This window comes from Falco cherrug, chromosome 11, assembly GCF_023634085.1.
Source record: "Falco cherrug isolate bFalChe1 chromosome 11, bFalChe1.pri, whole genome shotgun sequence".
NCBI classification, from domain to species: Eukaryota; Metazoa; Chordata; class Aves; order Falconiformes; family Falconidae; genus Falco; species Falco cherrug.
In genome coordinates this window covers 31562356-31583952 of record NC_073707.1, presented here as the reverse complement: position 1 = coordinate 31583952, position 21597 = coordinate 31562356, and the positions used below count along the sequence as shown (strand labels likewise).

The following is a 21597-nucleotide window of genomic DNA, read 5'->3' as shown; positions in this document are numbered from 1 at the left end:
GCTGCAATTTTATTGGCAGGAGTCCCCCGCTGCTGAAATGTCATTTCACTCTTCAGATAACGGGACAGAAATTTCAGCTCTTCCAGCCCTGAGTCGAGCAGCGGGAGCTGAGAGAAGCATTAGCCTCCTGGCGACGGGCTAATTGCTCCATCCGACTTTCTATTAATAAGTGTTGTCCGTGGGAGAGAGTGGACCTGAAAGGAGCGGGGGGCTCAGCTGCTGCGGCGAAGCTTCAGGCATCCAGGGTCCCAGCTGGGCCCCATGCAGGAGGGGTGAGGATCCTCCGGGCAGTTTAATTCATTTCCAGGCTCCAGGGCACGTCTGGGATTGCCTCAAACCGTATCACCGGGCAAAGCTTCAGGGACGGGTCCTGGTGCAAGCCAGAGCGATGCACCTGCCCGGCAGCACCGTGGGGAGCAGAGCCTGGCCCGGCCACCGTCATCAAGAATGCCATAATTTGCCATCAGCTTTAATTAAAAAGAGAACGAGCTCTTTTATGGAGTTCACAGCACGGTTACCTTCCTCGGGTTTTTTTCTTATGATGCTGGAAACCTACCCTGCCTTCCATCACCAGACAGGCTTGCAAGCTGGGAAATGCTGCCAAAAGCGTGAGCTCCAAACATGGCTTGCACTGCTTTAGCTAGAACCAGCCGGTGCTGTCCCTGTTCCCAGAGCTGTTCAAGTGGCATTTCCCACCAGGAAGGGCGTGCATTAGGATGGAGACATATTTTTGTTTAGTAAATCAGATGAATGCTAATTAATATAGCCACAACGGTGTTACTTTGAAAGCGGCAAGTCATATAGGAGGAAAGATAGAAGTCCAAAAGGATAAAAAGTCATGACATATTAATGATTGAAAATGTATGCTGGAGCTGGCAGAACAGAAAGTATTATGAATAATTCAAATGAGACAGGATTTCCCTTGCAAGGTCGAGGCATGTGAAAGGGAAGGCTTTTGGAAAGAGCAGCATTATATTCTCCTGGCGTTGCGGAGAGATCTCCATCCATCCAGAGGGTTAAGACAAGTTCAAGCATCTTCTAGTTGTTCGGAGAGGAGATTATATTGGAAACGATTGGCACCACGGCTCTTTTGGCGGGACATGACAGCTGCTGGGAAGAGTTAAGCCGGAATCTTTGATGCCAAGTGAATTAAAAGTCTATTTTTCAACTCAGCTGACAAGTCCCGGAGGAATGGCCACCGGCAGGCAGGGGAAGGAGGGAACGGAGCTGTAGGCAGCCGGTGCAGGGTTCTGCCTGGCCCGACAAGTGCCTGGGATCTCTCGCAAAATGGCTTGAAAGAGGAGCCCGGCGCAGAAGATGAATGTGAGTACACTGCAAATTGGATGCTTTGGGGCTATGCTCTGCCTTCAGGCTGGCTGGTCTCTGGGGTTTTTAGCCACCTCCCTAGAAACACAGTTCAGGAGACAGATCCTTCAAATAAAGCCCGATCTGAATGCCCAAAAGCGCGACTGCCCGCCTGATTGCCACCTTACAGGCAGTGTTGCAAACTAATGCAGTAGGAAAACCTGAGCCTTTTTGGTACAACGCGGGTAGAAGTGGGGAAAAAAAAATCCTGTACCTTGTCCGAAGGAGCTCGGACACAGCAGAATTCCTATAGGCACTGGGGAAAAAGCTAAAGGATAGTAAAGAACTTGTGTTTCTGATTTCAGAGCTCCAGCTCTGCCTGAGCCCACCTCTTGCTGCTTTTCAGCAGCTTGCACAGACAACAGGGGAGATGCAGCAAAATGTATTAGCCTAGTGCTCTGCATAATCAAGTGTATTGCACCTTCCAGTCTGCCGTTCAGCAGCCTGAAATGTTCGTGGGTGCATCTTATATTAATCTGCAGTAGCAACAGCTACAACGGCAAATCTACTGGATCCTTGAGAGAGATTCTAATTAATCCTAAATTAATATTTTTAATCTTAATTTGATTTATTTGATGAATTTTGCATGGACTGCTTTTTTCTTGAGGAGTATATCAAGGGCAGTTGAAAGGTTTCTTGGTGTGACCTTAAGCTAGCTTTTGTGTCTGGAAATTTTAAAGGAAATTATTCCAGCACCATTTTTAAGGTGTGGGTGTAAGTGAGGTGCTGCAAGTATCTAACTGCCTCACAGGAGCCTTTTGGGACTTGGATATCTCATTGCAGCACATTCTGCTCCGGACAGGCGAAGATCTACCTGCGATCCCCAAGCGCGAGAGGCTGCAGATGTTATATTTGGTGTTTGGCTGGGATTGTGACTCAGCATCTTGAAACAAGCTGCCTCCCCGGGGGGGCTGTGCAGTGAGGGGCCGGAGGCAGGTGGGAGCCCACGGTCGGGTCCGTGGGGCGCTCTGGGGGCTGGTGGGGTGTGCAGCCCCAGCTCCGGGGGTCCCTCCCTTGTCTTTTGCAGCAGGCTCTGGCTCCAGATGCTGCTCTGCACCAGGGGAACCCCTGTTTCCCCACAGCAGGAGGGAAGGGGCCGTTCAGTGCAGATACAATGGCGACAGGGTGGCAGCAGAGAAACCACCTGGGGATGGGCAGAGCAACAAGCTGTGCCCAGGAGAGGGGGTGTCCAGCCCAGGCTGGGGGGTGCTGGGCAGGCAGCCCCCCACCTGCTCTGCTTTGAGTCCCTTTGTTTTGACAAGGTGTGTATTTGGCTCCGTTCAGCAGGGTATCAATGCTCAGGGCTCTTAAAAATGAGTAAATTGGGTCTTTAGTGTCTCAGAGGGGCTTCAGAGCAGCTGAGGTCCCATGGGAAAACCCAGTGTACAGGTGCTGCTGGCCACTCTGCCGTGAGCCATAGGAGTGATATTTAATTTGTTTTAATGACTCGGACAAGACATGTTCACATAACCATGCTCTCAGTAGCAGCTGGACCATTCTGAGTGAAATTCATTGATCGGAAAATGTGGCTCCAATCTCACTCATGGCAAAAATGATTTTGCCTGTGCTGCGCACCGCTGGCTTCTCCAGCCCGGGAAATCCAGTGGCAGCCCCTGGCATGGCCAGCCCTCCATGACCAGGAAAATTAGAATAACTTTTACAGGGAGGGGAGGAAACAGCCCTGTGAGACTGAGCCCTGGCAGAACTGTACATGGAGGAGAAGCCACGCCAGAGGAGAAGTGATGCTGTACATGGAGGAGAAGCCATCCCAGAGAAGTGATGCTGTACATGATGCTGTACTTGCCTACTGCCTGGAAAAATCATGTGTACCCTCAGGGAGCAGCCTGCACATCACTCCTCTCCATGTGTGATCCCTGGAAAGCTACATGCACACAACCTGCAGAAACATGGGAGCTCCAGGGCTGTATTTCAGCAAAAACCTGAGGGGTGAAGGCTGCAAAACTGAGCTCTGGTCCTGAGTCTCTGCAAACCTGCTGTGTAGTCTGGGGAAATGGCATTTCTCAGGCTCCTGACAGCATGACTTGTCCCTGCTCCTGCTTTGTCCCCAGTTCCTCTGTGCTCTTACCCCTGGAACAGACAATCCTCAAGCATTTTCTAGAGCAGGTGAGCTGCAGAAAGGGACAGCTGTTGCTCCCCAGTAATGGTTAGCGTCCCTCGGAAATGGGCTGGAGATGCCCCGGGGCAGAACAGCAGTGCCACTGTCTGGGGTATCATGCCTAGGGTGGAGAGGGAGAAGATGTGATGCTCCCTCTGCCCAAGCCGAGAGACAGCCCTGAGGGAGCTGTGGGAGGAGGTGGGCAATGCTCCTCCATCTGCCCCAGCCCCACACACCAGGTCTGTCCGGAGTTGTTAATGACAGCAAAAAGGCAAAGGAGCCGGCTGGGAAAGTCATTCCTAATTGGATCTGTAGGCAGCTATCACTGTCCGCCTCTGCCTCTGACCTCCTTAAACAGGATCCCGAGGAGCACTGAGCACACAACCACACTAATAAGCTTATACTCTTGAAAAGGGAAGAGCCGGTGCGGTGTGCTGTCTGTCGGTCCTGCCTCAGCCTTGAAGGTGTTTTTCCTCCCAACCCCGCAAGAATTATTTTAATTCTTTCTAAACCCCAGCATCCAAGAGCTGCGCACTTATTAATTCCCATTCAATTAATAGCTCCTCTAATCTCATTCTGAGGCTAATCTCTTTCCAATTGTGTTGCAACATAAGAATTACACGCTTTTTGTTCCGACGAATGTGATAAGGGGAGGAAGCTGCCTGCATGAGGAGCTGCAGGCAGACCTGCCTGGGCACACGTGCCTGCCCACACTCCTGCCTTGTCCAGTTTTTCCCACAGAGCCTCCAGGCACAGGAAATATGGGAAAAGCAGCTTCTGGAAAGAAGTGCTTTCTTCAGCCATCCTTGTAAGGCATCCATGTCTTCAGAGCTGGGTAGCCTGAGCAATCCTTTTCACTGCAGCAAACCCTGGGCTGTCAGAATTGCACCTTCTTGGGTGCCAGCAATATTCCTGTTTCCCTCCGCCCAAAGAGTTACAAAAAAACCAAAGCAGAATTGGGGAATATCTCCTTCTGCAGTATGTAACAATCTTGAGCAATTTTAAAAGCATTTGGGACAAAGCAGATTATTTTTAAGCATCGTGTCCCTTTAGAGCCACACACAATTTTATCTGGCAGTCCTGTGGAAAAGCGCTGGTTTGTGCCTGCTGAAGCAATTCTCTATTTAATGTAGCCAGCCTCTTTTATCTTAACCACGTTCTCATTACTTATGGGGTTTCACTGTTAAATGGAAAAGCTATCAAGTGTGCTAAAACATAGGAGTTATTCAAGAAGCAGCAAGACAGGAGTGCCGAGGTGCAGGGCAGGGTAGGACCAGCTGGGTGGCAGCCAGGGTGGGTGCAATGGGTCCCTCTCCCCGGCTGGGCTGGGGGGAGGCAGCAGGGGATGCTGCAGCGGCAGTCCCGTCTTGTCTTGTACGTTTGGCAGGGGGTGGTTCTTCTTGCATTTTCCCAGAGGAAAATCTTTGAAAAATACCAAATTCTGTGTTTCAAACAAGACTTTCCTTTGAGGGCCATGCAACTTTGACACTCCAGAAATTGCATTCACACAAACCAAGGTACTCCGCATCCCTCTGTTTGAAAGAATCAGGTGTAGATTAAGTGTTGGCTTGGAAAAGTGGCAAGGGTTAGCTTCCCACTTAAAAATCATGTTGATGTAGAAGCAATACTTGAGCTGTATTTTGTGGAGGGTTTGACACTTATAGATGGGAAAGGGGTTCGGTTTGGGGGGCAAAGTGAAAGCTCAGCTCCAATCACACCACCAGCTCTCAGAGAAGACACCTTGGGGCCATTTCCAGACCTGCCGCCTCCAGGGAAAAGCAGCTTTGGGCTTTCAGGAGCATGTCCCAAGCCCTGGTTTTACGGGGGTGTCTGTGGTGAGCCCCAGCACAAGCAGAGGCACTGGGGACTGGTCCTCACCACACTGGGGTGGCCGTTGGGGTCTGTCCTCCATCACAAGGATAGTGCTGATTCAGTGCTGCTTTCAAGGCATTAATTTTTTTTTTTTCCCTGTGAGTTATTTTAGGACATCTCCTTTCTCCCAGCCCAAGCAGCCATGCACTAAGCATGCTCAATCCTCCCTCACGTAATTAATAACAAAACCTCCAGCAAGGCTTAGCCACTGGTGTTAATTGGAGCGCAGCACGGGTGATGGCAGCCGGCGCCAGCCCCGCTAAGAGGATTATTCACTTTCTGTTTCACCGACTTCCAGTTCCAGTGGGAAAACTGGCAGCATGAGGCCACTGCCGAAGCCCGGGCTGCAGTATGAGCCTTGGGGACCTAAACATCCACAGCAGTGATGTGCTATGCTGCCCTACCATGTATATAGTCTGGGGCGGTCCTGGGAGTTAACTTTAGGTTTTTTCTTCTCTACCTTAGCTCTACTACCCGGCTTTCTTGCAGAGAAATGCAAATGTTGGTCCCACACTTTCTTGCAGCACAGTCAGAAATACCCAGCCCGCCCACTTTGCAGCTTAGGAATAGCTGAAGATGGAGTTGCTGCCTTGTGAGGGTCCTGTGAAATAAACAGATAAAGCTCACACGAGCTAGATTAAACCTACCACTTCAGAACTCCTGCGCTCAGTATGGTCATTATTAAGGCATTTAAACAGATTCAGTTGGTTTGTTCAAGATATTATCCTGGAATGACCGTAGGGAACTGAATCTGCTGTCGGGGAGCCAGCCTCTCAGATGCAGCGTAACCCTGATGCCAATTGCTGAGCCAAAATAGCAGCACCTCGAGCTCAGTTTTCTGTCTACATCTTGAAGCCTTGCTGGGAACAGGACTAGGGGGAGATGCCTTCAGCAATAACATCTCTCTCCATCACACTGAGTGATTTTCTTCTTTGCTGCATCACAGGGCTCAGGTCGGGGAATACGGAGAGCTTGTCAGTGATAATCCTCTTTGTGGCTGCAGGCAGGAGACCTCTTGCCCCACGGACTCAGATGAAGTTAAAGGACTATATCGCCTGTCACCATACCTTATGCGAAAGGCAGCATGCTGTTGAGTTTACATAGCACATGTTGGCCGAGGCAGTGTCCCTGGCACATCTTGCAGCCTCCAGCTCCCTGTCCCCAGGACTGGAGAGGATCTGCTTTCCCATCCCAGCACGGGGAAGCTCGGAGCTCAGGCTAATGGCCCACACCCTGCCAAAGCTGTAGTCTAAAGACCTGGAAATTACCCCTGTGCACCAATAATCCAGCCTTTTAATACGTACCATGTTGTTCCCTCTGTGATAGCATAGATCGGTCTTGTTCTGTGCTGCTGCGTCTGCCAGGGTATCGCTGGTGAATAAGCAGCCAGGAGCTGGCAATGACATTGCTTTGTGCCTGAAGCTTTGCCTAAGTGGGTTACAGCCTGCGACTAGCGATACCTCTGTTTAAACAGCGCACATATCAGAAATAGATCTTTTCTCTAGAGTAATAGGTCGTGGCAATTTGCTTTCTATTTTTTGCTGTCCTACCCTGGCATTTGTGCGCCAAGTTTGGCAGCATCCCTCTGACCTGCTGCTCGATAGCGGGAGCTTCCAGAAACAGAGCTTTTCGATTTTTGATTTTTTCATTGGGGATGGAGGGTGTGAGAGGGGGAAATGCATGTTTCTCTGTCCCTGCAAATGGTGGGGTCCTTCTGCCATGGAAAGGGCTTTGGCCTGATGCCACAGGCAAAGGGAGAGGTTGGGAAGATGCCGCACCCAGGCAGGGCAGCAGAGCCACGGATGCCTGGGACCCTCCAGAGTGCCCCAGCCTTCAGCTCCACCTGCGAGAACTTACGGTTCCCTAACCTTATTTAAATGCACTTTGACAAAGGTTTCTGCACCCGTTCTCTGCGATGGAAAATGGCTTTATGGGACCAGTGGGAGCGGGGACTGTTGGTACCCTTGTCCTTTCCGCTGTCACCAGTGCCAGTGACTTCCCTGCGTGCTTTCCTGCGCCCCTTAGCTGCCTGTAGGCAATGCTTTCACCCTGCAAAATTGTGATGGTTTGTTTCAGTTGTTAAATTCAGCCTCAAAGACATCCCTCATTTCACCTGGCTTTTACCTGAGCACCCACCCAGTGAGCCCTTGGCAGGGATGGAGCTGCCTTCCCTCCCACCAGACACCAGTAAAGGGGATTATCCCTGAGCCTTCCCCAGGGCAGGGGACAGGCTCTGGGTCAGCAGGAGCTCCTTAGGCTGGCAAGCACAGGTAGGATCCTGGGAAGGAGCAAAACAAGCCAGGCTCTTGCTTACGAGGGTAAGGTTGCTCACCGTGGCTGTAGGACAAGGCTGTGCCCATTATTTTGTTTACTTGCTTCATCGCTTCAATTTCCAGTGCACAGATATTAAATAAGACTCCTTTGAGGAGAGGAAAATAAATTCTCTTGGAGAATTATGTTCCAGGAGATCCTATAGAGAAAACAATAAATTCATCAGATACATTTTGTAAAAACAATTAAAAATAATTTAACTTGACACCAGTAGTGTTAAACAAGATTAAGAAAAGCTGAAAACATGGGCTCACAGTTTAATAAGATAATTATATTCAATACCTATCCTTTTCACCTTTTCTGGCTGAGATTGCAGAATATTCCTACTACTACCTGCACCCCATGCATGCTCCCACTTCCATCTTTTCTTAGGGAATAAGGCTCCTGGGGTGAACCCACCGCCCATCTGCACTGGGGATTTGCTGCCAGCCCAGCTGCAGCTGCAGTACGCCAACAGCCATCTCACTGGTCATCCCAGCTCCAGGGAAGCTGTCTGGTTGGCATCACGCAATAAATTATAGATGATATAAATTGAATTGCAGAACAGGAGCTGTGGTTCTTGCAGCAGCTCCTGTCTCTGGCACTGGGTCATGCAGGCACAGCACCCACCCTAGCTTGTTCCTCCATGCTTCCTTGGGTGCTACCTCTGCCCATGGCTCGGGGCTGGGGAGGTGCCATCTCCCTTGGCAGAAACCAATGGCCAGCAGAAGAAAGATCATGAGCTCCACCATGCATGCAGCAAATGTTCGCCTGCTCCCTCGTTGTGATTTTGGGGCTGGAAAAGCCACAAAACGGGGCCGTTTGCCAGAGCAAAGCCCCGCACTCAAAGGCAATCAGCTGAAAAGAGCAGTGAGTGATGGAACCAAGGCAAGACAAAGCACGTACAGTTGCTTTCAGGCTAATATGTAGATTTATGCAGAAAACAAATATAAAGAGCTGCATCTGTTGCAAGCAAAGTATAATTCATCATCAGGCAAGAGGGCTTGTTTCCTCACAGCTACATTTGCTGTAGTTACATATTTTATTTTCCCTGGTTTTGCGTGTCATGTGGGAGGTTTTGGGTTTTTTGAAGTTACCTTTCTTTCTTTGAATACAGATGAGTACCAAAATACTTCCCAGTGCTGGGTGACCAGATTGCTAATGTGGTACATTAGAAATCTATGGCCATCAGCTCTTTGGTATGTTTTGCAAAACCAAGCAGGTAAAAAGCCAGTGATCAGCCTTTGAATGAGTGCAGAGCTGTTAGGTGTGATAACAGATAAGGTTTTCCTGGCCTTTCCATATTTGCAATCTGTTTAGTCTTCTGCAACCCAAGGGATGACGGAGGGAAAGCTTTCAAACTGAAATTTGCCCTCTAACAGGCGGCTGTTAAGCATGCACATATATTTTGGAAAGCAATTCTCCTTTGGTGCTTGAAAGGAATCTGTGACCGTGCAGCTGCAGGTTCTGACACCCTTTGCTGCCTTTTTGGGCTCTGCCATTGTCCCTGCTGCTATGGGGCTGCCCCACGGGCGCAGCATCCCGAGCCAGGTTTTGGGGATAACTGCAGGGAGATGCTTGGGGAGGCTGCTGGCTCTGTCCCAGGCCACAAGAAATGGGTCGGTGGTCTCAGCGATGCCCTTGCGAAGATGAGATGGCTCACTCTGTCATCAGCTGAAGCAGAAAGGGAGAGCAAAGAGGAGAGACACGGACACACACACCCCCAGTGCACACTGCGGGCATCCCACTGACCAGCCCATGCCACCTGGCACCGTGCTGCCTCTAGCAAAATAAATGCTAGGAAAAGCTGTGGAGGAGAAGGCCGTGCAGGGAGTTTGGTCTCATCCCTGAAACTGAGAGGAAAGGGAAAAAAAAGCAAACTCAAACCAGTTCATCCTTAGCCTGTTTATTGAACTGTTATGTTAATATTGCATTGCTGCGAATGGCTGTATTAAGCATATCATAAATCACTAGAGAAAAGCAAAGCAGCGGTATGTACTGCTGTAAACCTGAACTGCATCTAAATGTATATGGGCTCGTAAAGATGCAGAGACAAAGAAATAACAAAAGATAATTGCCCTTGACTGGAAACTGGGAATCAGCAACAGTTGTAGGCTCAAAATTAAATGGTAATTGAGCAGATTGATGGAACCAGATCCCACCCTTTGAAGGGCACCTGCAGCAATATCTCTTTCAGTGGTAATTAACTGCACCTTCCCCTCTCCTGGTGCAGAGGTTCCCTCCATGTCCCCAGCTGTGGCTGCTTTAGGCTGGGTTTATTTATGTGTAGCCTGCATCCGCCCCTGAGCTGAGCTGAGCAGTGAAGGGATGGTAAAACTCCTTGGTATGTATTAGTCTTGGGAAGAAATTGCGTGACTGTGCAAGGACTAGCCTAACTATTTCTCCAAACCATTTTCTGGGACTCTCATTTAATAGGGTTGGGCAAGAAATGATTCACTGTAAGATATTTACAGTCCCAGAAAAAAATTCTCAGCCCTAAATCAGGCAGTGGGCTGGATCATCTGGGGTGCACAAAAAGTTGGGAGAAATTCCTGAATGTTGGTTCTTGCTCTAAACGTGACCAGTCCCAGCTCAGCCAGCTGGGATGAAATCTGCTGCGATACTGACCGAGCGCAGTCCTCCCTGGTTTTGTTAATAATTACTTTCCAGCCCCAGCTATGATACCCAAAGGCTCCTGAGGCAGATATCGCTCTCCTCATTGAAAATTAATTAAGGGGCTGATTCCATCCCCCTGGTCCCATAGCCCTTGCCCCACACATCTGTGGGGCAGCAGCAGTTCTGCCCAAAGGATCGTGGGCAGGAGGGGTTTCTGTGCAGAAACACTGCATAAACCTTCTCCGCACATGTTAAAATCTGTGAGTTAATGCATTTAGTAACCAACATAAATATTAAGATGCAGCAGCACTGTTGTGGACTCGTGCATTTGAAGTATTTCAGCTATTTCCCTACCCGCATTCCTTACCCACATGCCTGTGAAACCAGTTTATAAAAGGGCATTTTTTTCCCCTACAGCTTGATGATTGCACCGAATTCCAGAGGCCTTTTGACAGATAAGGAGGATCCCTGTTGACCTTGCTTTTTGTTTACCAGCCCTCCTGTGCCTGCCGGAGGGGAACTGGCACAGGGAAGCAGCCCTGGCAGGCTGGATAACAGAAGGAAAGAGGAATTCCTAACCTCACGAGTGTCAGTCAACCCCAGCCACGTGTCCTTGTTGGAAAAATAGGGGATAGCAGACATAATTCTGGCTTGGCTGAGACGAGGAGGAGAAGGAGGGATGATGATCAGGTTTCTAAGGTACCAAGCACATCTGCATCAACCCGTCTCAGCTTCCCAGTCCCCAAGATGGCACATGCTTCACCCGAGGACAGCGGGACAGTCAGATGCGTCAGATGCGTTGGGTGGTGTCGTGCTGGAGGGGATGGGCATGGCCAGGGCAGGCTGGAGGAGATGGACATCCACACCAGGAGGAGTTGAAGGAGAAGGGATAATCAGAACTCTTCACCTGGAGATAACCATTATCCAAGCAGTCCTTGGGGAATGCTGGCACCGGACTGGTAATAACTTAATTGCAACCCATTTACTCCTTGAAGGGTATTTTTGGTAATTGCCTTTAAATGCACCTTTGTTAAAGCAATGAGGCAGAATTCACTTCCTACTGATTTCAGCATAATTTCAGTTTAAACATATTCAGGTGGTAATCCTCGCCTTGCTGAAGCAGTGATAAACCCTCTGGTGTGTGTATCAGCACATTTCACAGTATTTGGGAATAAAATTAGTTATCCTGGCTGGCGCCGCTTTGGTCTCCTGAATGACAGATCTCAAGAGATTTCATCCCTTTTCTGTTCTACTATACTAAAATGGTCAAGAAATAATTTTAATTTAAGGGGATTTTTTTCCTTCCTTGCTTTCTCCTTCATAATCCACTGAGAAGCAGAAAGGCATGGTGAGTGCTGCTGAAAACGGAGGCGTGCCCTTTCTTCTTCCTTCCCCACCGTTACCTTTTTGAGTATTCCCCAGACGTCAGACTGTGAATTTGTCGTTGAGTTTGGTCAGAGATGCATATAAAAAGAGTTAAATTAGATATGTAAGAGAGGCTGTTTGAAAAGCTCGCCCCTTTTCATCCACTTGGTTCATTCATCCTCCATCCTGCAGCAAATTATTTAGAGGAAAACCAGTTTGGGCAGGACCATCTTCTTTATTCTCCAATTTGTACAAAGGGTGGGAGGCGAGGTGGTCTTCGCAGGTGTGTTAGGACACCAGTAATGGCCATTTGTGCAGCCTTTATACTGTCGCAGCAGCATTGGTGTGGCCATCGTAGACAGCGGCAGCCACAGTCCCCGTGCTGCGAGCCCAGTGGGGTGGAGAAGAGCTACGGGGGGTCTGGGGTCCTCTGGGCCTCGGCGAGGGAAGCCCTGGCAGAGGATGAGCCATCCCGGCAGCTTTTCTTGCTGCAAGAATTGAATACCGGTATGGGGAACTGGTGCCTGACAGAGCCAAAAAAGATGAAAACAACCTAAGAGGGCATTAGATCTGAGACACTGCCGTTATCCCTCTCCTCCGCCTCTGTTACCTCCTCTGACAGCAGAGGAGCTTTAATGAGAGCGTAATCACTCAGACTCTTGCTGCCTCGTGTGATTTCCCTCCCCCCTTATCCCCCCTCTAAATTAAGCAAAGGATTAATTTGCTAAATTTAAATAGTTAAACCTGCAAATCCAAACGGCAATGCACAAAAACAATTGCCGCAAAGGTTTTGCTGGCAGCCGCGTACACTGCGCTGTGCCGTGGCCCCCAGCTCCCCCAGGGAGGCTGCAGCTGCCCAGGGAGGGATGGAGCTGGCCAGCCCCCATCTCCATGCCCCACCAGGCTGCCGGTGAGTGCCTCATCCTGTTAGTTTTTAAAGGAAATGGCATTATTTTATGTGTTTTGTGTGTTTCGTTTGTTGCTGGAGTCTCGTTGCAGAGTTGCACAGGGCTGGCTGGGAAACATGGAGCCATGCAGCATCCTTGTGCTTCTAAGTCCCAAAGCCAAACCATCAGGGTTTTCTGGCCTATGATAGGGATAACCCGAGTGTGCAGGGACTGCGGGATGTTATCTGTGATTTTTGGAGGGGAGACACCCTTTGATGTATGAATAAGCATTTAGTAAAATCAGTAAAAAAATGTTTGAAATACGAGTTGCAGTGCCAGTTTATCTCAAACGCGGCGAGTCAGCAGCACACAAGGGCATTTGGTTGCTCGAGGTTTTAAAAGTTTGTGAAGGTGCTGAGGACCACACTGCACAGGGCTGGAGCTGTAGCAGCGGTCTGGATGTGCACCCACTCTTCTGAAATATTTATCCCTCTGAAGGGATCACAGAATTTCTGTTCTGATCTGTAGACTGCTTTCAAGCATTTTCATCACGAGGCTCTTCCCCTGCTACTCTCAAGCCAAAGCAATCTCGTTTTCTTCCTTTTCTGGTTTTATTTACTGGTTGTGGATGTATGCTGCCAGCCCCAGGAGTCATGCAGCACTTAAACAGGGCTCAAATGCTCCCTATAAAGCACCGAGCAAAACCCCATCCCAGGCTGCTCCCAGAACAGCAGAAATCCCATGAGGTGGGAAAATCTTACAGGTGAGAACTTGTGGTCAGTAGAATAACAGATAGGGCAGGTAAAAAATAATACAAGGCATTGGTGCCTGGCTGCATGGCTGAGCAAGGGACAGCAGAGGCGCGGGTCCTGCCTGCAGCAGTGAGGACAGCTGATGGAGGGAATAGCACCTCTGCCACGGGTGTATTTATAAATGCATTATAGTCATCACTTCTGTATGAGTGATACATCCCTTTTCCCAGCAGCATTTGAGCTTAAATTTGACCTTTTTTCATTCTGCCGCCTACTCTGATGTCTGTGGGAATTATTTTAGAGGCACCAGTCTGCCAAATCGGTTGTATCTGGGACTCTCAGCATCACCTGGGCAAATAGTTAAATAACACCAGCTGCAGCTGAACACAACGAGAGGAATAGTCCAACGTCCCCAAGTCGTGCTTCCATCCTCCTGCAGTTGTCCCTGGCACCTCTGGTAGCTAGTGGTGGGACCTTGGTGCAGCTTGTCCTGTGCTCTGCCATGTGCTGCAAGACATCCATGGGAGGCTGGCACGGCACGACACGGCATGGCCCATCTCGGGCAGGCAGCAAGCCAGGGCTGTCTTGCACAGGAGTTTGCTAAACCTCTCCAGTAGAGCTCAGAAAGCGTGAGTGGTTCCTCCCAGCACCAACTGGGGGCTAGGCTGGCTGCAGGGGATTAATCAAGCAAAGGGTACTAATAGGAAACAGTGACAGATGTCAAGTGTGTATTGCTCCTATATATAATTTGGCCTTAAAACACAAATTCATGAGTTCCTGTTTGCTTTCGTAATCTTGGAAGGTGTCTGTCACCATGGTATCTGTGTGCTGCAGGCAGGACAGAACAAGGATCCTCTTCACACCAAAAAAAGCAGGGGTTTTTTTCCTTGGAAATGGTGTAATGCCCATCCTGAGCTGTGGGCAGAAAATGGGGGGGTACACGGGCTGGTGCTGCCGAGGGACACCCTGGATGGAGGCAGCTTGCAGGCTCCCTTCCCTCCTCCTCCTCCCTGGACAGTGCCAGCAAGCTGGGCCATGGCCAGCTGGGTACAGCTGTGGTTCCTGGAACAGGGAACATTTACCAGGGCAGATGTTTTAAAGATGCCTGAGAATTAAGGCGGTGGCGTGAATGAAGCCAGGGACCCTTCTGGCTCCTGCAGGCTTAGGAAGAATAAACCACAGCTATTGCACTTGGCTTACGCTTTAAGCAAAAGTTGGCAGATGCATTATTTGTAATGAAAGATTAGAATACCTCCACAGCATGTTCAGCAGCAACAGACCCACAAAATGTGTGGAAGAAAACTTCTATAGGAGAGGAGGAATGGGTAAAAAAAAAAGGTCCTGAATATAAATGGCCAGTTCAGGGACCAAGGAATATATTGGCTCTCTGATTTTTGGGGGCCTATGCTCACTTAGGTGTGTGTTGGGGTCCAACACGGACTCCAGGCAAATGCTGACAGCCTTTCTGCTGCCCGTGGGATGACAAAAACCAGAAATACTTACAGAGTGGTTGTCCTATGAAAAGGAAATGTGCATTGATCTCAGTGCAGTTCTTTTCCTCTTTAGGGGTAGTGGGAAGCATAAATTCTTTGTGTTCAAAGGAAACGATGCTTTCCTGTGCTATCTTGGGGCAGGTGGGTCCGCGACATTTCCCCAGCAAGTCCCTGCCTGCATAATGACAGCAGTCAGCTCTGCGTGGAAGTCAATTAAAGAGAAATCCCCTCAGAAACCCCAGCCAGACTTTTACACACAGTTTCTTTGGACTGGTTCTGAGTCTAACCTCGGGCTCTCAGTAGGCTCCACGTTGCACAAGTATGAGCAGCAAACCCATTCACTATGAGGAACACCATCCAGTTTCAGCTGAAAGTACCCAGAGGCTGCAGCTCTGTCCTTTTCCCTTGAAACACAGCCCAAACTGAACTAGCCCACCTGGAGAGCATCTGGCTGGGGCTGCTCTAGGAGAGGGGAGACTAAATGGACAAGCTGGCAGGAAAGCCAGACTTTCAAAGCTGGGAAAAATCCAAACTTTTTGAAAAGTCACAATCCAAAAGCATTTGGTTAAGAAAATATCAGATCAAATGTCATCATTCGCTACTGACTGTGCTCAAAGCCATCACTAGCTGGCCGCCTTGGGTATCCGAGGACTGACTGATGCCAGGGACTCACCGGTTTTCTGGTGGGGCAGGTGGGCTTTGTGGCCCTCTGCTCCCATCTCACTGCCTGCATCGGGCAGCACGTCCTGTGCGGGGCTGCTTAGGGTTCGGGAGCTCAGGAGGGTGCTGAGCGGTGGGGGAGGTGAGGACCCAGCCAGAGGAGGTGTTCTCATACTTAGGGAGTTGTATGATGTCTGTGAAGGCCAGGAGGAGGAGGCAGCTTCAGGGTGGTTGTGACTTCCCTGCTTGCCTGCCTTCCTTCCCTGACCCAAAAGCTTCTGCAATTTAGCACAAGAGAAAGAGAAAGAACATAAAATGCATTTTAGAATGGGGTTAGTGTAGTGCCGGAATGGTAAAACGAAATAAATCTAATAGCTTATGATAATATGCAAACTGGCTTTTAAAACAGCACTGCATTCATCCCATGAAAGTAATAAGTATCTTATTTTTGATATATTTCTGTTTCAGAATAAACTCAACATGCCTTACTTGTACTAAAACCTTCTTTGCACTGAATAAAATAACTGTAAAGCATGTTCTTTCATCTACAAGGGCTTGTGTTCACACTCTTCACCCTTAAAAATTCAAATGAATTTCAAGTTTTTCATTGCATTGGAGAAGCAACCTATTTGATGTGGGCTTGTAAATGAGATAAATTACATATGTGTTTTGAATAACAATATCTGGTTTCTTCTTGTGAATGGTCGAGTGCAAATATACTCTCCACATATAATTAGAAATGTAGAGGGCTTAGTACAAGATTAAAAATGATCGTATCTGTCTGCTATGAAGAAAAGTAAAAAAAAAAAAAAAAGAGAGAGAGAAACTTAGAAAATCATCAGACACGTGTATTCTTGTTAACCTCATGAGAGAACACCATCGTTTGAAGACAGGGCAGCAGGCAGGCTGTTGCAAGGTCTGGCAGTGTGGAGAAGCAGTGCCGGGGAGGCAACCGAGCCAGCCGCGTTGGCTGAACGGTGCTCACCGTGGCTGGAAAAGCCTTGTTGCACCCAGAACCGGCACGTTTGTAGTGGGAGGTGGCTGCCACCCACAACATGCCCCTCTGGGCATCACGGGCTGGTGCTGCACTGGGAAATTTGATGTACTACACAGGAGAGGAGCTCTCATCTTCCACAAGATGTTATCAGTGCTCTCCTTGCATCGAAGAAATCTTCCGAATCAATCAGGTTGTCGTGGTGTATCCCCGGCTGGCAACTCGGCCCCGCTCAGCCGCTCGCTCGCTCCCCCGCAGTGGGATGGGGGAGAGAATCGGGAGGGTAACAGTGAGAAAACTGGTGGCTGAGATAAAGGCAGTTCGATAGCTGAAGCAAAGGCCGAGTGCGCAAGCAAAGCAACCCAAGGAATTCTGTCGCCGCTTCCCACGGGTGGGCAGGTCTTTATGTACAGCCCCAGCAGAGCCGGGCTCTGCGTGTAACGGGCGCTGGGAAGGCAAAGGCCATCGCTCCCAGCGTCCCCCCTTCCTCCTTCTCCCCCAGCTGTACGTGCTGAGCGTGACGCCATATGGTCTGGGGTACCCTGGGGTCAGGGGGGTCAGCTGTCCCGGCCGGGTCCCCCCAGCTCCCGGGTCCCCCCAGCTCCCGGTGCCCCCCAGCCCGCTCGCCGTGGGGTGGGGTGAGGAGCAGCAGAGCCCTGGGCTCTGTGTGAGCGCTGCTCAGCAGGGACTGAGCATCCCGGGGTTATCGACGCTGTGCCCGCCACAAACCCCAGACACGGCCAGTGCCGGCCGCCGTGAAGAAAATTAACTGTACCCCAGCCCAAAGCAGCACACAGGCACACCATGAGCTCCTATAAATAAAGCTTTCCACAGCCTGTGACTGCCAGACTGGAGACAATAAGGCAGCTCCTCCGCTTTGCTCAGCAGATATTTGCTTTTTAGGGTGGTGGCGACACTAAAATAGACTCTTGCGCCCTGCAAAGTATGTCAAATGCCATCCTCCTCCTAAACTTATAGGTGTGCAACTGGTAAAAACTTTTGCCAATATAATCCTTTTCCAGCATCGAGGCTTAACTCTTTGCTTCCTGTCATTTGTTGGAATTATCTTTAAAACTGCATTTTACACGGTAACTGATTTTGTAAGTCCCAACCACAAGTGCCAGGAGCCTGGGAAGCAAGCAGGGACCGAGCGGGGAGGAGGGATGCAGCCCTGAACATGGGTGCTCTTGGGTAACACGAGAGTAACTTGGGATAATCTGTGCTGGTAACCTGGAGAGCACCTGGTAGAGACACTTAACCAGAGAGGTTAATATCACCTTGGCCAAATAAGCTGTACTGCTGTTCACCGTGTGTCATACTCCTGTTTTATCCTTCCAAGCTGTGGATAGGAGCCAGGGTCACTGGCCCCACACGGCACGCTTAGCTGGACAAAAAGCAGGTGTCTCCATGACACCTAAACCAGTTCAGCCCAAGTCTGCCCCAGCTCCCGGCAGGTTACACAAATCTCCTTTCTGTCTGCGTTGTGCCGTTGCGTTTTTGGTACCCTGCATGGGTTCCTGGGAGTGAAGCCATGGCCCTCCATGGCACTCGGGCACTGCTACCAAAGAGATGGGGGTTAAATAAGACTCGCAGGTCGGCAGCGTAGGCATGGCCTCCAGTGCAGCTCTGCCACTCCTTGGGATGAACAGCTGCGTAGCGAGGAGTTCAAAAGCCACGGGAGTTAACTGGCTGCAGATGTTCCCTCCTTCCTCCCTTTACCCCCTTTGGGTGAAGCGACAAACCAGGCTGGACCACCGGCATGCAGACATGTTATGGAGCAGGAAACCGTAGAGGAAGGGACCCCCAGTACTGCCACGCCAGACCCCTGCCCCCCCCCCCGGGTGTCTGTGCCACAGACAGGCTCTGGCGTGTGTACCACTGCTTGGTATCACCCCACCACCCCACCCCACCGGACAGCTCTAAACCCCGCGCAACCTTAAGGATGTGTTTCTTACATAGTTTTCCTATTTCTGCCAAAAAATAAACTCTCGATCCAATTAAATGGTTGAATTTAATTAAGACTAGTTGCTGGCTCTCCCTCTGCCAGACCCCAGGGCTGCAGGAATACATCCCCAACATTCTCCCTACTCCCTGTATCTGCTGGTCTGGGTCTGTAGGGACCTGCCAGAGCTGGATGCTGCCGTGTCTCCCAAAGACCGTTCCGGGGGTGCTCTGCCACATGATTAATGTTCCCCATTTCGGCCACGCAGCCTGGAAAGCTCTTCTTCAAATGGATTTGGGAATGGGAACATTTGTACGTTAAACATGGCTTCAGTGACCCAGAATATATCAAGTAAATTAGGGGTTTTAGCTTTTTTTTTTTTTTAGCAGTTATTTATAGGCCCCTCTTAACTAGTTATTTGAAATTACTGCCAAAAAAGAAAAGGAAAGAAACGGGAGAGTGCGGGAAGCGGCGATGCGCCACGCGTGCCCGTGTGCACCCTGGGGGTGGCACTGGTGGTGGCACTGGTGGTGGCACTGGTAACGAGTGACCGAGCCCACGCGAAGCCCCACGCGAAGCCGGGCCCCCCGAGCCCGGCGCAGAGCGATGGCGCAAGGCGCCCTCCCGGCCACCGGCGCTTCTCCCGGCAGAGCCACGCGGGGAGCCCGGGGCAGGCGCTGCGCACCCTGCCCGCAGGCAGCGGGGCGGGGGCTGCGGGCGCCACGGCGGCGGTTCCCGGCCCCCCCCGAGCGCCGCCCCCCGCCCGCTCCTCCCGCTGCCGCCCGCGGAGGGCGCTGCGCGCGCGGGGCCGCCTCCTCCCCGCCCCGGCCCGGGGCCGCCCCGCGGCGGCTGCAGCGGCGGCTCCGGTGCTGCGGGGGCGGCCCCGGCGAGGCGGGCGGCCCGCCCCGGGCCGGCGGTTCCCGTGCCCGGCGGGCAGGGCCGGGTCCCGGTTTGTCTGACGGGCGCCTCTCGCTTCTCTCCGGCAGGACTCCCGGGAGGATGGGATGGATTTAGGGAGCGACGCCGGCAGCAGCCGCTCCAGCTCGGAGTCCAACTCCAGCAAAGCCACGCCGTGCTCGGAGGGCAAGTCCTCGCCGTCCCCCAGCAGCCTGGACCTGGCGGCGCTGGAGGACTCGGAGGAGGAGGAGGAGGAGGAGGACGGGGGCTACCTGCCCTCCCCGCCGGCGCGCCGGCCGCCGCCGCGCTGCCCCGCCGGCGATGCCCGCTGCCGCGCCGCGCCCGCCCGCCGGAGCGGCTCCCCCGCCGCCGCCGCGCCCCGCCGCCCCGCCGCCTCCCGCCCGCGGCCGCCCCAGCCCCAGCGCCCGCCGCCGGTACCCCCGCAGGAGCGGCGGGCGGCGGGCGGGCGGCGGGGCGGCGGGACGCAGCCCCCTCGGGAGCCGCAGCCGCCGGCTATGGACTGGGCGGCCCTGGAGAGGCACCTGGCCGGGCTGCAGTGCCGGGAGCAGGAGCGGGGCCAGCGGGCCAGCCCCGCCTCGGTGAGTCCCGGGGCCGGGAGGGCGGAGGAGCGGGCGGGCGGGCGGCGGGTGCGGCTGCCCCCGGGGCGGTGACTCGCTGCTCGGCCGCGGCCATGCCGGGGGAGCCGGTCTCGGCGCTGGGGGGTCGCGGTGGGGATGCCCCCCCCACCTCCCGGGACCGGCACCCGGTGGCGCTGGGGCGGCGTGGGGTCGCGCTGAGGAGGGGTACGCGCCCCCCAGCCCGGTGCGGCGGTGCCTGCGGGAAGCGGGGGGCCGGAGGAGGTACAACTTTCCCGGGGCATCTCCGGGGGGCGGCAGCGGGGACGGGCAGCGGCTGGTGCCGGCGCCCGGTGGGGGCGAGGTGCCTCCGCCAGCGCTGAGCCGGCTCCAGGGGTGGTTTTCCCTGCAAAAACTGAGGAAGAGCCGCCTTCCCGCTGGCTGGGGACACTGGCGGCGCAGTGGGGGGTGTTCCCCTTGCGGAAGGGAGGATGACAACCTGCTGTCGGCCAAGACGAAGCCTCAAAACGTGTTTTTACAGAAAACCCTGTAAATTGTTACGCGGCTGCATCATTTGCAGAGTGTTTTAGGAATTGCCCGTAACTTCGGAGATGCCAGGCGCAGCCATGGGCAGCTGAGCAGGCGCTGCACGCGTGACACCATGCCGGCGGAGACTTCCATCACATATGAATTAAAAGGAATCTACAAAATCTCCCAAAACCGCTGCAGGAGCCCTCGGATGTGATGACACACATGATGAGAGATGTGTGCTTCGCCACCACGCCCTGCGGCCTTGCTGCTGGAGCACTTCATGTTTTTTAAATTATTTTTTTTCCCTTTTTTTTAAGGCATTCCATCCCTTGACTTCCTGTGAAGTCATCTGGCTCAGGGAGGTGGGGATTTCCCCCTAAATCCTCAAGTTACACCTAATCTGAGAGAAATCTCGGTGGGTGCTGGATATGATAAATAAACTGATAGAGGAGTGGGGCAGCTGCTGTGCAGGAGGCTTTTTCCAAAGCCTGAACACTGTAGCCTCAGTGCCCTGAGGAACCAACAGGTAACATCCCTAATTACAGTCATTTGTGCAGAAACTCAGCTTAAAAAAAAAAAGGGGGGGGGGGGGGGGGAAGCAACTCATTTTTGTGGTTTGGGAGCTCATTGCTTCAGCGTTATCTGATAAACTCCTGCTGCCCAAGCTGCTGGCAGCATCAGCAGTGCTGGAAACTCTTTGCCTCCAGGTGTGTGCTTAACGAGGTGAGGTATCACCAAAGGAATTTTGCCTCTTCACCTCTGTAAGGATTTTCCTCCTCCATCCTTCTGTTCCCTCGTGCAAGCACGAAGGCACTGGAAGGCATTCACGGCTGCTTCACGCCCTGGCTTGTCCTGCCCAGAGTCAAGGTTTACAGCGTGTGCTTGCAGCCTGAGCACTCCTCAGCAGCATGTGGAGCCAGCTAGAACCGCGATGGCCACCCAGATCTGGGCATCAGGGAGCCCAGTGCCTTCTGAGCATCTCCCCATGGGTAGGGCTGAGCTGCCAGTCCTCTTATGCTCACCAGCAACTGGAGTTTTCCGCTCTGCAAACATGAGTTTTTCAGTGTATGTGGCCCTGGAGAGACCTTCCTCAGCCCTTCACCCAGCCAGTGGTCCCAGAGGCACGTGAACAAGGAGCTTTCCCAGTCTCGTCTTTGCTGCTTCGATGCCCGGATTCCCCTTCCCCTGGCGCAGAGGGAGGAGGAGGAGAAGGTGTTCCAGC

The 21597-nt window shown here is 52.0% G+C and overlaps 1 protein-coding gene across 1 annotated transcript in view; it reads left to right on the top strand.

Annotated features, from left to right (window-relative positions):
- Window positions 1–1210: 1210 nt before the first annotated feature.
- Window positions 1211–21597, top strand: part of SCHIP1 (schwannomin interacting protein 1) — a 58771-nt gene continuing 38384 nt past the window's right edge. The window contains exons 1-2 of the mRNA XM_055723724.1: window positions 1211–1323; window positions 19359–19868. Coding sequence (XP_055579699.1) covers window positions 1318–1323; window positions 19359–19868 — 516 coding nt within the window. The 5' untranslated portion in view covers window positions 1211–1317. The remainder of the gene's footprint in view (window positions 1324–19358; window positions 19869–21597) is intronic.